Source organism: Phascolarctos cinereus, unplaced genomic scaffold, assembly GCF_003287225.1.
Source record: "Phascolarctos cinereus isolate Bilbo 61053 unplaced genomic scaffold, phaCin_HiC Scaffold_1;HRSCAF=81, whole genome shotgun sequence".
NCBI classification, from domain to species: Eukaryota; Metazoa; Chordata; class Mammalia; order Diprotodontia; family Phascolarctidae; genus Phascolarctos; species Phascolarctos cinereus.
The window spans coordinates 196,823,700-196,840,007 of record NW_027555514.1 but is presented as its reverse complement, the minus strand read 5'-3'; the positions used below and the strand labels follow the sequence as shown (position 1 = coordinate 196,840,007).

At 42.9% G+C, this 16,308-nt stretch overlaps 1 protein-coding gene across 1 annotated transcript in view; it reads right to left on the bottom strand.

The window, feature by feature from the left end:
* CACNA1C (calcium voltage-gated channel subunit alpha1 C) overlaps positions 1-16,308 on the bottom strand; it is a 1,008,001-nt gene that overhangs the window by 174,856 nt on the left and 816,837 nt on the right. The window contains 4 exon segments of the mRNA XM_078156118.1: positions 441-666; positions 2,318-2,478; positions 6,790-6,816; positions 14,829-14,919. Coding sequence (XP_078012244.1) covers positions 441-666; positions 2,318-2,478; positions 6,790-6,816; positions 14,829-14,919 — 505 coding nt within the window.

Here is a 16,308-nt window from a genome sequence, read left to right as displayed (position 1 = left end):
CACTTGCTTCACAACAGCCCTGTAAAGTAGCTATCCTCATTTTCCAGGCAAGGCAAATGAATCTCTAAGAGAGGTCACATGACCTGCCCAGCATCACAGTTAATCTTCTCAGACCCAGGCTATGAACACAGGTCCCTTCTGACTTCACAGAGCTCTTTCTACTCTGCCACGCTCCCCCTCTTATACCAGATTGCCTCTCTAAATGTGTTTTGAGGATCCTCTGTATGAAATGTTTTGATTAGTCCAAATGCACCAGGAATTATGCAGATAAGCAGACTAAAGTTCTTAGAAAGAGAGAGAAAGTGTGGATGAACAGTTGAATGTAGAATTTGAGACCACCATGTTCAGTGCTCTCTCCCATACATTTTGAATAACCCATAATGCAGACCACCCAACCAATGTCCCTCCATGGAGGTACCTCCTTCACAGTTTCTAAGTACCTTGTAATTTTGAATATCCTCAGCAGCCGGACACATCTCAACACTGAGATCCCCAGGGGGGACATGATCTTGGTCTCTACCAGGATGGTCTCCAGGATTCCTCCACACACGATGAAGCAGTCAAAGCGGTTGAACAGAGACACAAAGTAGGCCTGGAGGCCAAGGCTGTACATCTTCAACAGCATCTCTGCAGTGAAAAGAGCCAGCAGGGCCTTGTTGGCAGTATCTGGCAGGATCCAGAAGAGGAGGAATTTGGGGATGGGGAAAGCAAAGAGGGAAAAATTATTAACTAAAAAAAAAAATCTCCCCTTTCCCCAACACATTTCTGGCACTCTAAATCCCCCTTATAACCTCAAAGCACTAAAAAAGCTAGAGTCTACATGAAGAAAGAGGGATGTTTTAGAAGGCAGTGGTCACCTAAAGAACTGGGGCCATGTTTAGCTCTCTGGGTACAGTACTAGCTTGATGCCATACTAAAGTAGGCACCTTATCCATGCTCTTTGAGAATACTGGCGGGGGTTGTGATATTAATGAAAAGTTGATGATTATGAGAAGGACTCTCACTATGATGCTTATTAGTCAGTCAGGGAAGGCAGGCAGAAGAGCCTGTAATTAGGGTGAGGTAACCTGAACTTTGCCCCAGGGTTTCCACATCCAGGGGGAGGGCAGGAATGCTTCCTCCCTACAGTGGTCTTTTGTCCCTTCATTTCATAGTTCTCTACTGACACTGTCAGTACTATCCACGAAGGCCTCCCAAGTCTGCTTCTTTTCACCGCTGTGCCTTGCTCCTCTCTCCACCTCCTCCTTGCTGGAGGAGAGATAGGGAGAGTCTGTAACCTGTTGTTCTATGGGGGGAAGGGGCTAAAGCAGCCACGTGCCAGGAACAGCTTGAACCAGCTGGAGAGAGCTGATTGTTAAATTTTCAGCATGAGCATTGATGCCTCAGAAACCAACAAATGCTACAGATGCTTTATTGTTTTGTTGATTATCTAGACTTAAGAAAGTGATTAACAATGTTAATAATGCAGATTAAACTTAAAATGCTGTCATGCATACATTTTCTTTTCTGAACAGCTGCTTGTTAAACATTTACTACCATACCACTGGACTAGAGCTATATTCTCTAGGAAATGAGTCATCCTTTCTTCTGGCATGACTGCATCAAACTAGAATGGGCTGTAGCTCATGTGCTCCTTCTCTTAACTAAATTTTCCCTAGGCATCGGAATTTCTTGTTGTGGCTCTGAGATAAAAACAAACATTCCTGAATTCTCAGTGTGCGCCAGTTATGGTTGATTGTGGCCCTTCTCTTGGCTATAGCCCATTTTTCTTAATTATATCTCCAGTCTAGGGGCACAGTCAAATGAGATCCTCTTTTCTCTAGTACCTCCTAGTGCTTCCACTTAGGAAAAAATTATTTATTAGGATTGTCAGTTTGTTTCTTTTATTTTCTTATCCTCCCCCTTTCCTCCTCCCTCCCCCACCCCTCCCCACTCCAGGCTTTTCTGGTCAACAGATGTCCTTTATGATGAGCACAGTTGGACCTGTACACAGCTCTGAAAATTCCCTTTGGCAAGTGAACTGCCAGAAGGGCCTTGTCTCCCATCACCTGGACATAACACTCAGTGTGTCGGGGGTGGCAGACGGTATGGGCCTAGCTGGATAAAGGGGGCTTATTTATAAAGCATTTCTTGTATTTTATGACAGCTCTGGCCTGGAGTATATCCGTTGTCATAACTGTTGGCCAACACCCCATTAAGTTATATCTATGGGCCAAATCTCCATAAAGCCTCTGACTACTGGTGACTTCACATCCATTTGGCATTAAGGCAAGGCGAGCAGGGACAGGTGGGAACTGAAGCCGGGGGTGCCCCTCACCTTGGACTTCTGTGAGCCAGTGGGGCTGGTTGTAGTGCTCTGAGGCGATGGTAAGGGTGTTGAGAAATACAAGGAAAATAACAAGCCAGTAGAAAATATTGGATTTGACAGCAGCCCGACACTTCCTTCTGCAGAACCGGTTCCACCGGCGCCAGTAGCGGCTGGAAAATAGGAAAAGAGGTGGAAGGTTGGGGGGAGGGTGGTAGATGAGGTGGGAATAGGGAATGAAAAGTTAGGAACCCGTCAGCTTGAGTCTCAGAGGAGCTGCCTCGTTTAGATGCTTCAGTGGAATAGCCTGGTCTCCAACATTCCTTCTGGCCTGAAAATTTTATTAGGAGATGTGGGAGCAATAGACTGCTTCTACTTCCTTCCTTTATGTCAAACCTAGATTGGGGCAGCTAGGTGATGCAGTGGATAGAGCACTAGCCCTGGAGTCAGGAGGACCTGAGTTCAAATCCAGCCTCAGACCAAACACTTGACACTTACTAGCTGTGTGACCCTGAGAAAGTCACTTAACCCCAACCGTCTAAACCCCCCCCCCGCCAAACAAAAACAAAACCTAGATCAAGGGTAGTCAACATAGGTAGCTGCCAAGCATGTGAAGCATTTAGGCAACTTACTGGCAGCTAGGTGGCTCAGTGGAGAGAGGGAGAGGCGTGGAATCAGGAAGACTCATCTTCCTGAGTTCAAATCCGGCCTCTGACACTTCTTAGCTATGTCACCCTAGGCAAGTCATTTAACCATATTTGCCTCAGTTTCCTCATCTGTAAAGTAATCTGGAGAAGGAAATGGCAAACCACTCCAGTATCTTTGCCAAGAAAACCCTAAATGGGGTCACGAAGAGTCAGACATGACTGAAATAACCCAACAACAATAAAAATTAACGTATATGCTCAGCTACTTTACAATTATTACCTCATTTGATCCTCACAAGAACCTTTGGGAGTTAGGTGCTATACCATCCCCATTTTACAGATGAGGAAACAGAGGCAAACAGAGGTTAAGTTATTTGCTTAGGGTCACACAGCTAGTAAGTATCTGAATGCAGATTTGAACTGAGGTCTTCCTGACTCCAGGCCTGGTTCTTTCTGCCCTGTGCCACCTTGATGCCCCAGGAAGACCATCTTAGGAAGACTTGAGTTCAAATCCAGTCTCAGATACTAGCTAGTAAGTATGACCTTGGCCAAGTCATTTAACCTCTGTTTGCCTTGGTTTTCTCAACTGTAACAAGGGGATAATAATAGCACCTACTTCCCAGGGTTGTTGCGAGGATCAAATGAAATGATATTTGTAAAGCACTTACCACAGTGTCTGGCATATAGTAAGTGCTTAATAAATGCTCGTTTTCTTTCTTCCTTTCTGACTTCCAAAGCTGGCCCTCGATGCCATGCTGCCTCTCAAAATTATTTTTCAAGGCTAGGAAATCCTGTTTTCCATGGCATATGGACGTTAATTTTGATTTATTTTGTGACCGATCAAATTGCATATTTTATAGGGAAGACCCAAAGCCCAAAGTGAACACATCTTTGTGGCCACATACCACAACAACGGAAGAAAACATTTTATCAAGAATTCTTGTCTTTCATTGATGTTGAGGCAGGCCACAATCTTGGGCACCTGCCCAGGAGAGAGTTTTGTCTTGCCTCTGCCTTTTCTTCAGAAACCTTCTGACAAAATGTGCTACTTCTGCTAAAGGGCAACATACAAGTTGGGTGAATGGGAAGACAAAGGGAAGATACAGAAGAATGCAAGACTAGACAGCAGAACACAGCATCCAGTGAATATTTGTGTCTTTTTTTTTTTTAAGACAATTGAGGTTAAGTGACCTGCCCAGGGTCACACAGCTAGTAAGTGTCAAATGTTTGGTCTGAGGCCGTCTTTGAACTCAGGTCCTCCTGACTTTAGGGCTGGTGCTCTATCCACTGCACCACCCAGCTGGCCCCAATATCTGTGTCTTTTGAGAAAGTTTTTGTTCTCCTGTCTAAGATGCCTTCTCTCCACATATACAAAGCCAGGAACGGACTTCAGTGAAAACTTGGTCAAATAAGAAACATTAACCCAGAAAAGTGAAGTGACTTTCCCAAGGTTATATAGGTAGTATTTAGCCAAGTCAGGATTCCAACCCAGGTCCTCTGACTCTAATTCCACTACACCACTCTTGAGGCTCAAATTAAATCAAAAGAATACGTGAAAGTTTTTTGCAAACTGCAAAGCGGTATACAAATATAAGATACAAATTAGGTTTCCTGCTATTTTAGCTCATCTTTAGAAAAGTACCCCCCTCCCCCAAAGTACAGATTTTCTCATAAGTTCCTAGGTCTAGGGATCCTTTGGGAGAGTCTGACATTTGTTTATTGACTTACTACTCTCTGACCAGAGCACTCCTGGGATGCACTGGTCAAGTGGAGTGTTGGGCCCCAGAGAAACAAGTCTTTATTGGATGGAGTTAGTGTAGGGCATTGTAGCATAAAGTACCTGGAGTTCTCTCTCCTATAGTTCTGTGATCCATAAAATAAGGGGACTGAAGGAGATAATCATTAAAGTCCATCCTAGTTCAGATGTTATATTCAGTTTGACATTAACTCCAATTTAAGTGGAAAAAAATGAGGAGCACAGCAGGGCAAAAGGGGCCTTTTCCCTTCCCCTCAGGTAGTTTCTTACCTAGCAGGGAAGGGAGATAATCAGGCAGGTATTGCTTTAATGTAATATGCCTATTACTACAAATATTTGCATGAGAACTGCAAAATGGCAGTAAAACCTTTACATGGTGTTTTTGCTCCCTCCTTGGAGGATGCCTGCTGTATGTGCAATGAAAAAAATCAAGACTTTCAAAAATATATATTTCAAGGTACCTTAAACTGCCTGAACAAAGGAGTTTGAATTTGAGAGGGACAAAAGAACAGATCAATAATGTGATTTTGATGGCCAGAGGCCTCTGGAGCTTCCCAGGTGCAAAATTCCCTCACAGGCCTGTCCTGGGCTGGCATAGTTGTATTTTTGGTCTTTTAAGCCGGAAGGCGTTGCATGTGGAAGGACACATGACTCTTCTGAAGCTTGGCTTTTCTTTTCACACTTTCTCCAAGCCTGAGTATGAATGTCAGGTATCCTTGACACAAATAGCCTTCCTTGCTACAGACGCAATAGGGACTCACTTTCATGGCTCTTCCTGGTCTCTTGATGGAAAGATCATAAGACTGTAGATTTAAAGTTAGAAGGGATCTCAGACACCATCTAGTCTAAGCCTTAAAGCTCAGGGAGATGAAGGAATTTATCCAAGGACACACTGATAGCTGGCATCAGCCACAGGATTTGAATCCAGGCCCTCTGAACTCCATAACCGTCCTCTTCCCATTGGATAAGGCTGCCTATTAATAGGGTGGTGCCCTATTTGGCTCTTCTAGCATATAGCCATTTATGACTGTCACACTCATTTGGGTTGGAATAAGGGAGTAACTGCTAACCAGAAAAGGTGTTTAGAAGCTAATTACACACCTCCCACACTTACAAAAATATAGCTTGCTTAGCAACGGGTTTCCTGGCAACACCCTCTATTGTATAATAAATGCCATGGTTTATTTGTATGTGTGAATATGTGTATGTTTACATATGCAGGCAGGATATGGAAAGGACATGGTAAAACAGGGAGGGGAGTTAAGCCTGTAATTCTTGTTTCCCTCATGCTAACAAGGAAACAGGTTTGTTCCAGTGGGAGAGGCAAGGGGATGACTGGGCACTGCTGCTCCTTCCTCCCCTCCTCAAAAGGGCAGAAAGTGCAGCCTCCTCCAAAGGCTGCAGGGCTCGAAGCTCTCTGGGCACATTCAGACTCTTTGGCCATAAAACTTGTGTAGCATTAGTAACTCTGTATTCAGTGTTTCAGGTGTGTTTTGTGACACCCATTTTGCCATAGGAGTTTAATAAGCATTGTGCCAGTATACTGGAAAGGGCACTGAACTCTGAGTCAGAAGACCTGGGCTCCCATTCTGACTCTGCCACTTACTAGCAGTGTGACCTTGCGAAAGTCACCTCTCTACTCTGAGCCTAATTTAGGGGTTAGGCTAGGTGATCTCTAAGGTCCCTTTCCACTATGATTCAACGAAATAGGTTCAAAAATGGTAATACTACGAACAAAAACAATAAATTAGTAGTGTACTCCTCTAATGTTGGCCCAATAATCTATAGTATGATTTATCCTAATTCTCCACCTCTTTACTCTCACTGCTCTCCCATGGTGTCACTGACATCAGGATTGGCTTATTTGGACATTTCAGTAAATTTGACCCTTGACACAGTGGCTTTTCTTGACTTTCTGAAGCTTGGCTTGGCCTATACACATGAAGGAAGAAATCACTCCCTTAGACAGCACCCCCTCCCCCCAACTTGATGGGCAGTTCTTTGGGTCATTTGAAAGAGGCAGGGGAAGGATAGGAGGGACAGGAGAATGCAAGAGAGGAAAGGAGAAATATCTCACTCACCTGAACTTTGATTTGGAGATTCGGTGCCTAAAAGAGAACAGAGCAGTATTACTGAATCATACGCTAATTTCATGCTAATTCAACTAGTGCCCAGATCAGGGGTGGGGAATCTGTGGCCTCAAAGCCTTTGGAGTCCATCAAAGGGCCACACTCGAGGACCTAGAGGGCCACATGTGGCCTTGAGGCTGCAGGTTCCCCACCCCTTGCCGAAATGTTGACCCTCTCCTGACAGTAAAGGACCCAACCCGATGCATGGCATCTCCTGACTTGTTCTTATACTCCCATGTAAAGGCAGAGGGCTGTTACAGTTATGTTCTCCCAGTCAACCAGAATCCATTCAGCAAGGCCCTTGAGGCTGGGTCAGGGGAAAATTCTGGACAGATCTTCTTGCCAATTACTTATTAAGAAGGATCTGTTCTTGCTAGGAAGTATGAAGAAGGAAAAGCCTGTCATAGAGAGGGGCGTAGTTCACCATTAAGTCCTAGTATAAGCTGCACCTGCAACAGTTCCTTTTCTCATGGTCCACTGGCCCTGGGCCAGATGCTGAATAGTATTTGGGTTACAAGAACGGTAGAAAAGGCAAAATAACCCAGCTGGAAATAGAGAAGCCAAAAAGATCTTGTCTTGAGGACTGGAAACTGTTAAAAAAACAAACTGCCAAGGGTTTAGAGAGGGCTTGAGAATAATACTGAAAGCACTGCCAGCCATGTATAGCACTGAAGACCCATGGAACATTAAAAAAATAGGAACATGGGAAGGAAATTCATGAACTAGTGTATTCATGTGTGCAAATATATGTGCTACTTTAGATTTGAATGCATAATCAAGTTAAAAGGCAACTTTTCAAAAAGCGACCCAAAAGAAGGTCTAAAGGACCCAAATAAGAGTTGATAAGAGAGAAACACAGACAGGGAGAGAAGGTGAAGCAGAAAAATCAACAAAGATCCACAGAGGAGAAAGAAAATCAAAACGAAAGGCATTGTATATCAAGAGGATGTGGGGAGTGAGGGCCAACGAGCAGATGAAAGAAATATTTGGATGAAAAGACAGAATGTTTTTTTTGGTGCTAGACATAGACGACTGAAAATGGAAGACATTTCAGGTGGAGGGGGAATGATCAGGGTAGAAACAGAGAAGCAGAAAGATAGAAAGAAAGAAGAAAAGGAAGGAGGGAGGTTTGTTGGACTACTTGCTAATCTTACTATCTATGAAACGATGGGGTTGAATTGGAGGATTTGTAAGGTTCCCACCTCCCAGATTACTGTGTGTTTGTTTCTATATCCTGTATTTATTTGTCTGTGAATGGGTTCAAGTGAACAGCAGAACATAAACTCCCTGAAGGGAGGAGCTGTTCCATTTTTTGACTTGGTACCTTTCAGGCACAGTGCCCGCCACATAGTAGGCATTTAATAAATGTTTGATGATTGCTTGATTCCAACTCTAAATCTATGAGCTGATGGATCTGTGTCATTTCAGTTTTGCTCAAAGGAACTAACTTGGTAGGGGAAGAAACCACTAAATCTTTCCACTTTTTTTTAATTTAAAAAAAAGTGAAAAGATGAAAAAGTGGTATCGTCATCTTGCATCTCTAGGACACTGAGCTTCAGGGAACTCTTTACCCTAAAGCCCACCTCTCCTGATTGGCAACTCCCAACCCTGCCCTGAATACCACTGCAGGAAGGACCCCAGCTAGGTTTCATACCTTTCTCTAGACCCCTTCATCTCCTTGATGACCACATCTTCCCCCCTACCCCTTCCCTGCTTTCCAGCTAGCTCCCCTTTACATATGGTCTTCCCCCATTAATATGTAAGCTGCTGAAGAGCAGGGACTGTGATACTTGCTTGTATTTATATTCCCAGTGCTTTGCACATAACAAACACTTAAAAATAATCTCTCACTTCTCATTTTCTCCCCAACCCACCTCTCTGCCTCTGTCATCTCTGTCTGTCTCTACTGCTAAAATATGGTAGCTAGTAGCTAGCTCCCTACCCCCAAAGTCTACATACTTAGGTGGGAGGCTTTAATCATATGCTATCAAGGAGCGTGGGAAGGGAAAGAGGAGGAAAAGGAGAATATTTTTATTTAGAGCCAGAATCAAACATTTTAAAGTTGCTAATTGGGTCATGGAAATTCCAAGGTGTTCTACCTCCAACCAGGGACATCTATAGCTTGAGATATGTCAAGGCTCACTTTTTAAGGAGAGGTTTTCCTGGCGAGGAGAACCCAATTTCCCCCTCATCATTATAAGTGGATTTAGGGGTTGAATGAGACTTTCTCTAATCTTGAGCCTTATTCCGTTGACTCCAAGGAAATTCTGAGTTGGTCTTGTTTGAGGATACCCCAAGGTTTGTAGAGGAAAGAACTCTGGATCAGAGGAATCAGGTTTTTATCCCAGCTCTGCTACTTATTCCTTTCATAGCCTGGACTTGTCTTACCCAACCTCTCTGGACTCCAAGCTATCCCATACATATATATATATATATATATATATATATACATATATATATATATATACATATATATAATATTATACATATATATATATACATATAATATATATATATATCATATCTATATCTATATATATGTTTGTACATAGGTTTTTTTTCCTTTTATTGAGGCAATCAGGGTTAAGTGACTTGCTCAGGGTCACACAGCTAGGAAGTGTCTGAGGCTGGATTTGAACTCAGGTCCTCCTGATTCCAGGTCTGGTGCTCTATCTACTGTGCCTCCTAGTTTCCCCTTGTGCCTGGTCATTTGAATGTGCTTCTGTTAGATTGTGAGTTTCTTGAAGCCGGGGCCTTTTTTTTTTTGCTTCTTTTTATTATAATGCCTGACACATAGTAAACACTCAAAAAAAATTTTTGTTGACTTGACATCAGTTTTCTCATTTGTAGAATGAAAGGGGTTGGACTAGACCATCTTGAGGTCTCTTCCAGTGCTATGATCTATGAGCCTTTGAGCTTATAAGCTCCAGGTCTGACTGCTGTCTTGTTCTCTTTCCTTTGACCCACTTCAAATGGTCCTAAGTAACAGAGTGCACTTGAGAATCCAAACACTGGGGGCGTGGGTGGATATGCTTGTTTAAATCCCCAGAAGCAATGTCTGATGGTACAGTGAAAAATCTAGGCCCAGGTGACAGTATCTCATAATTCAGGTGTGGTCACTGTTTTCATGATTCTCTGTGGCACTCTGAGATTGAATGGGGGCCAAGGGAAGTTTTCCTCCCTATTCATTTCCAGGCCAGCTGCACTCTATACTTCTCTGGGCCTCAATGCCTCAACTGTCCACTGGGGATAGAACCTCTTTCAACATTGCCAATTGGAAACCTTTTTAAAAGATCATGACTGACCTAAGATTGCTTCCAGCTCTAGGTCTACAATCCCATGAGGCTCCCTTCTCCATCATACCTACATGTGTAATGTCTTCAGAATATCACTCCCATCCATTTCCTCCTCTCCACTCACATATGGCCACCACCCTTTATAACTCCCCTGGGCTGTTGTGATAGCTTCCCAACTGTTCTCCCTAACTTCAGTCTCTTCCTTCTCCAATCCATCCTTTATAAAACTGCCAAAATAAGCTTCCTAAGACATGGGCCTGACTATGTTATACCTCACTCCAAAACTTTCAGTGATTCTCTGTTTCTAATAGGATAAATGTGAACCCCTTTGCTTGCCAGATAAGGCTCTTCACAGTCTTATTCCGAGCATCCTCTCCAACCTTACTTCCCAATGTTCTCCTTCTCATGAACTTCATATTATAGCCAAACTGACTACCATGATTTCATCTTGATCTCTCCTCGTCCAATTGTGTTGGCTCTTCCCCATGCCTAGAACACATATCTTCCTTTGTAGAAACCATTCACTTTCTTAGAGGTAGCTAGGTAGTACAGTGGATAGACTGCCAGGCCTGGACTCAAGAAGACCAGGGTTCAAATCAGGCCTTACTTACAAGGTATATGACCCTGGGTGGGTCCCTCAACCTCTGTTCACCTCAGTTTGTCAACTGCAAAATGGGGATAGTAATAGCTTCTACCTCACGGAGTGGTTGTGAGGATCAAATTAAAATTTATTTGTAAAGAAAAAAAAGACTTAGCATAGTGCTTGGCACATAGAAGATGCTATATAAATGCTTATTCTCTTCCCCCCTTTGTTCAAGGCCCAGATGAGGTACAATCTCTTCCATGCAATTTCCTCTAATTCCCCTCCTCTCCTCCAAGGGGTGTGTTCCTCTTCAAACATTCTTAGTGAACTTTATTTAAATTTCTTCTTTGTCCTGATCATATTCTACCTTATTTCTATGCTCTTTTATTTCTTATTTCTCATCCTCTTTATTAGATTGTAAGCCCCTTGAGAGCAGGGGCTATTGCTTTTTTATTCATTGTGTCCCCAGCACAGAATAAAGATGATTAGAGAGATGTGTGATCAGAAAAGAAGGTTGGAGAGGTAGCAAGATAGCACAGTATATAGAGCACCAGCCCTGGAGTCAGGAGAACCTGAGTTTAAATCCGGCCTTGGACACCTACTAGCTGTGTGACCCTGGGTAAGTCACTTAACCTGATTGCCTCAAAAAGAAAAAGAAAAAGAAGGTGGATTGGTTCTGAAGTGAGTGATAAATGATCCTGTGAACTCCATCTTTGCTAGATCCCTACAGTCTAGAGATTGGGCCCCCAGCCAGAAGGGTGGAGCTCTTGTTCAGGATTTACAGAAAGATGTGGCTAGGGGCAAGGTTAGTTTCATAGACTGAGATGGATGGGATGAATTCTACTGCTGGATGTAGTACCTGCACTGATGTCCACTTACTATGGGCAACTCATTTAAACTCCCTAAACCTCAGCTTCCTCAACAGTAAGGCAAGGCTAATGATACCTATTGCTCTTACCTTATATGGTTGTTATATGGTTCAAATGAAGAACTGAAGAATCCCCAGGGCCTACACAGGGTCTTCTTACACATAGTAGGGCTCACAAATGTTGCTAAATTTAATAAGAAGAGGCAGGGGCTCCTAGCTTACTCTTGTGAAGGAAAGAGGCAGAAATCAGAAGACCTGGCTTCTAATTCTTACTTGGAGAAATCATTTCATTTTGCTCATCTTTAGCTGCTTTTCATTCCTACCTTTCCTTCTACCCTCTATTTCCCCATCACCAGGTTGCACTCCTAACTCTACCAGTCTTCCTCACAAACCTCCTCACCTTGGGAGCTCACTCTACCCCTGGACTTGACACCTCTCTCTTGAATTATCTGGTTCTTCCTAGAATTTCCATTTTGAGAAAGAGACTGGTCATATCTTCATTCCTCTCCAGACCGTATTCTCAACTTTCCCAGACCTTTTCTTCAAGGCTCCTGCCTCCAACCTTCATCTCTTTCCCTGCCCCTTCCTTCAGCTCCCTTTTATGAGTTGTCTTCCCTCATTAGAATGTAAGCACCTTGAAGGCAGGAACTGCCTTTCTTTCTGCTTTTATTTGTCTTTCCTACGCTTAGTACATAGTAAGCAGTTCATAAATGCTTGTTGACTTGACTTGTCACATGGTAGGGGTGGACTAGAGGAGCTCCAAGGTGCTTTTCAATGCTGACTTCCTATGGTTCTATTTTGAGTGAGGCACAGAATGATTTTGGCTCCCATCTATATTTCTGCATCTTCCTAAAGCTACAGATTTAAGCACCCTTCCTGTTCATATTCTACCTGTTCTGTCTTGTTCTGGACCCTTGGAACATGCTTTAGGGCCCAGCATCATTTCCTTCTCCACTTTTGGAGACAGGACCTTTCCATGGAGCCTTCTGAGAATATCAGAGCAAGAGTACCCCTACCACTGATAGGGCTGGAAGGCTTCTCAATTGGCTTTCACTGGGTAAAGGCTGCCTCCAGAAATTCAAAGACTTTGTTTTTTACCATCCCTAATGAGGGAGAAGAAGCAAAAAAAAAACCAGGCTATTGCTTAAAAATGTAATTAGCGTGGTATTTTAACATTTTGACAATAATTACCTCCCTACCTTCCTCAGAAATCTGCAGTGCAGACTCCCTGGTGCCTCTGTCAGAGTGACTGATAGTAAAAGTCCTACATGCCCAGGAGGGAGAAATCATAAGAGCTGGTCTGTCCCCAGGCCTTGAGCTTCATAAGAGCTTCTCCTCATCCTCAGAAATCATCCTGGAGGCTGGCACAACAAATGCTCAGACCACCTGCAAGCTCCTGTTCGGGCAGCCTGTCTTATGACCAAAATAACTGAGCCATTTCTGAGGGGTGAAAAGCATGCCCTTTGCTTGATGAAATCTTTAGAGACTCATCCTACATGAAGCCAGGCCTCTTCAGTGCTATCTATCTAGGTGTATCTCATTTCAATTCAACTAGATTCAATTCAATTAATTTCATTTCAATTCACCTACTAGTACAAGGCAGTCTATTTACAAAGTTGAAGTCTATGATCCTTATGCCCCAAGTAAGTGTCTGCAGCAGGGGATGCTGTTTCTATTCTCCAAAGGGAAGAATTAATTTCTTCATATCTAATGTCTGACTCTTAATTTTTCATAAGTGAAATGATGAGTGGATCATTTAAGGCCCTTCTACCTATCACTGCCTGGAGCTGACCACAATGGAAGGGGTGTGTGTGTGTGTGTGTGTGTGTGTGGTGTGTGTGTGTGTAGGTCACCTGTGTGTTGTGTGTTTGAGGGGGCTGTCTCGAGTAAGCATCATAGTACAGTCCCACCTCCAACTTCAAAATTTACTTCATATTTTATTATTGTTTGGTTGTTTCCGTCATGGCCGATGCTTCATGACCTCATGTGGGGTTTTCTTGGTAAAGATACTGGAATGATTTGCTATTTTCCTCTCCAGCTTATCTTACAGATGAGGAAACTGAGGCAAACAGGGTTAAGAGACCTGCCCAGGGTCACACAGTTAGTAAGTGTATGAGGCCAGATTTGAATGCAGGAAGATGAGTCTTCCTGATTCCAGGCCCTATTCTTTATCTACTGAGCCACCTAGCTGCCCATTCCTCATATTTATTTTATGCATATTTTGTATTTACTTATGTATACATGTTGTTTGCCCTTTTAGAGTGTAAGTTCTTTGAGGGCAGGATCTATTTTCTTTTTTTCTTTGTATCCCCTATTCAGCAACTGCCATAGGTTAGATACTTAATAAATATTGATTGCTTGATTATCCATGGCAAGAACAGTAGATGTGGAGTCAGGAGAGAGACCCCTGTTCAAATCCTACCTCTAACACTTAATAGCTGTGTGACCATGGACAAGTCTCTTAAGTTCTCTAAACCTCAATTTCCTCAACAGTAAATTGAAATAATGATAACCATAGCTCTTATCTCACAGTTGTTATGCGGCTCAAATAATATAATACATATATAAAGTATTTTGAAAACCTTAAAATGCTCTTTGTATATTATTTTATTATTATTACATTCCATTTAAACAAAGATGAGTTTTGAGTTATCTGTTGTTCGCATTGATGGCACTTCTTTCCTTCAGTGACATAGATCAAGTCTTTTAACGGCTCATATCATACTTTCTGCTTTCTTTTCAGCCCAGGTTATCCTGTCTAACAGAATTTAAAGCCTGATCAGCAAGGCCTAATATCCCCTTCGTCTCATAGTCTTTTTGCTTTGGATGGTAAAAAGTTCCAGTGAGACTCTGTAAAACTGAAGAACTCTACAATAGAGTATACTTATATTTATTGTTTCAGTGCAAGGATATGACAGCCCAAAGCACAGACCTTCACAGGAAACATGGGAATTTTTACTTGGAAGTCTACCTCAATGGTAACATTCTCTCCCAACCCTCCCCCCCAACCCCAGCTCATCAATCCATTAGACATAACCAAATATGTTAAATCATTCCTTTCACTCCACTTATGCCACTGTCTGGTGTTTCTGCTTCTTTTTGGTGATAGACTTTTGTCTTCCCACTGTGTTGGGTCACCTGATACCCCTTAAATAACTTGATCTGATTTCAGGACCAACTTATAGGGCAATTCCCCCATCACTGCCCTATGGATTTGCCCACTGGATTTGCAATGCCTACTCACGCCAGCCTTGCCCCACAGTTCTCTCCCTCGATGTCGCCTCCAGCCACATTTTCAGTGTTGACCGACTCTGTCTCACTTGTGGGCATGCTCACTGCAAGAGTCAAAAGGGAGAAAGCAGAAAATTGGGGTAATGGGAGAAAGTTAGCTGCTGACATGCCCAATATTGAGTGACAGCTGCAATGTTCAGTTGCAGAAAGTGACTATAGGTAGAAGTATTGGAATTGGCTGGACAAAGGGGTAGAATGGTGGTAGTTGCCACTGAGAAGAATGAAATCCACTGGAATAAGTCCCAGGGTCCTGGGACTTGAAGGGAGAGGGAAGTTATTGTCTTACTGCTTATCCCAGATAAGCTCTGCTGTTAGTCAATGAAAAGGGGTGAGAGCTGTCTTGGGGTAGAAGTGGGGTGTGAGGGTAGGGAACTGGTGTTGAGATCAATCCTCCCCCCTCCACCACTGGAAATGTTTTGAAATACATAAATGATCACCTTGAAACAAAAAACCAGCACCAGCATACCTCAATGTATTCTAACAAATGGATAAATTTAGCATCAAACATTGATAGCCTGTGGGATCAGTTTCCTAACTTACCGTTCATAAAGAGAGAAACTCTCAGTAGATGACTTCTTTCCCCTTCATTCCTTCCCATCTACCCAGCTCTCTAAGAGCTGGAATTTGAGTTCGAATCTTGGCTCCTTCCTTACTCACTACACTTACTTGTATGACCTTGGGCAAATCCATGAACCTCTTTGAGAGTTTCACTACCCACCTCATAGGATTGTGAAAGTACTCTAGAAATGTGCTATTGCTGCTGTTACTATGTTATTATTAACACTGAAACTGGAAAGACAGAGTTTGGTTGATGGTTTACTTAAGGCTTCTCTCTCTCTCTCTCTCTCTCTGTGCATGCCAGACTCACAGCTGTGCTTCACAAGGTGTGGCTGCTGTGGACTTTTTGGCAATGCCCATCTGTACCAAAGTCTTCATCTGGCTCCTGCCTTCTAAATCATCACATTCCTATCACTTAGGAAGAATTTGGAGCAGGGGTTCTTTACTTGTTTGTGGGTCATGAACCCCTTCAGAATAATGTTTTAAAATGCATACAGTAAAATACATAGGATTGCAAAGGAAACCAATTATATTGAAGCACAGTTTTCAGAGCATCTAAAGTTCCAAGTTTATATACCTCCTAAAATTATCCAAAGATTCCTTTTGAGTCCCCAGGTTAAGAACCCTTAATCTACAGTCTAGGTCAACTTGGACTCGGCTTTACTGGATGAACTCAAGGTACAAGCCCACTAGCTAGGCACTGTGGGAATACCGGAAGGAGTTGTAAGAGTATGGGGACCATCAAAACACAACTAAACTGGAGCCTGGTGACTGCCCACCAGGTTGGGGTTCAGCAATTTTGACATTTCCATCTCAACAACTTGGCTTGAGAGATAAGCATATGTAACTCATGCCATCATAGGCTCGTTATCTCT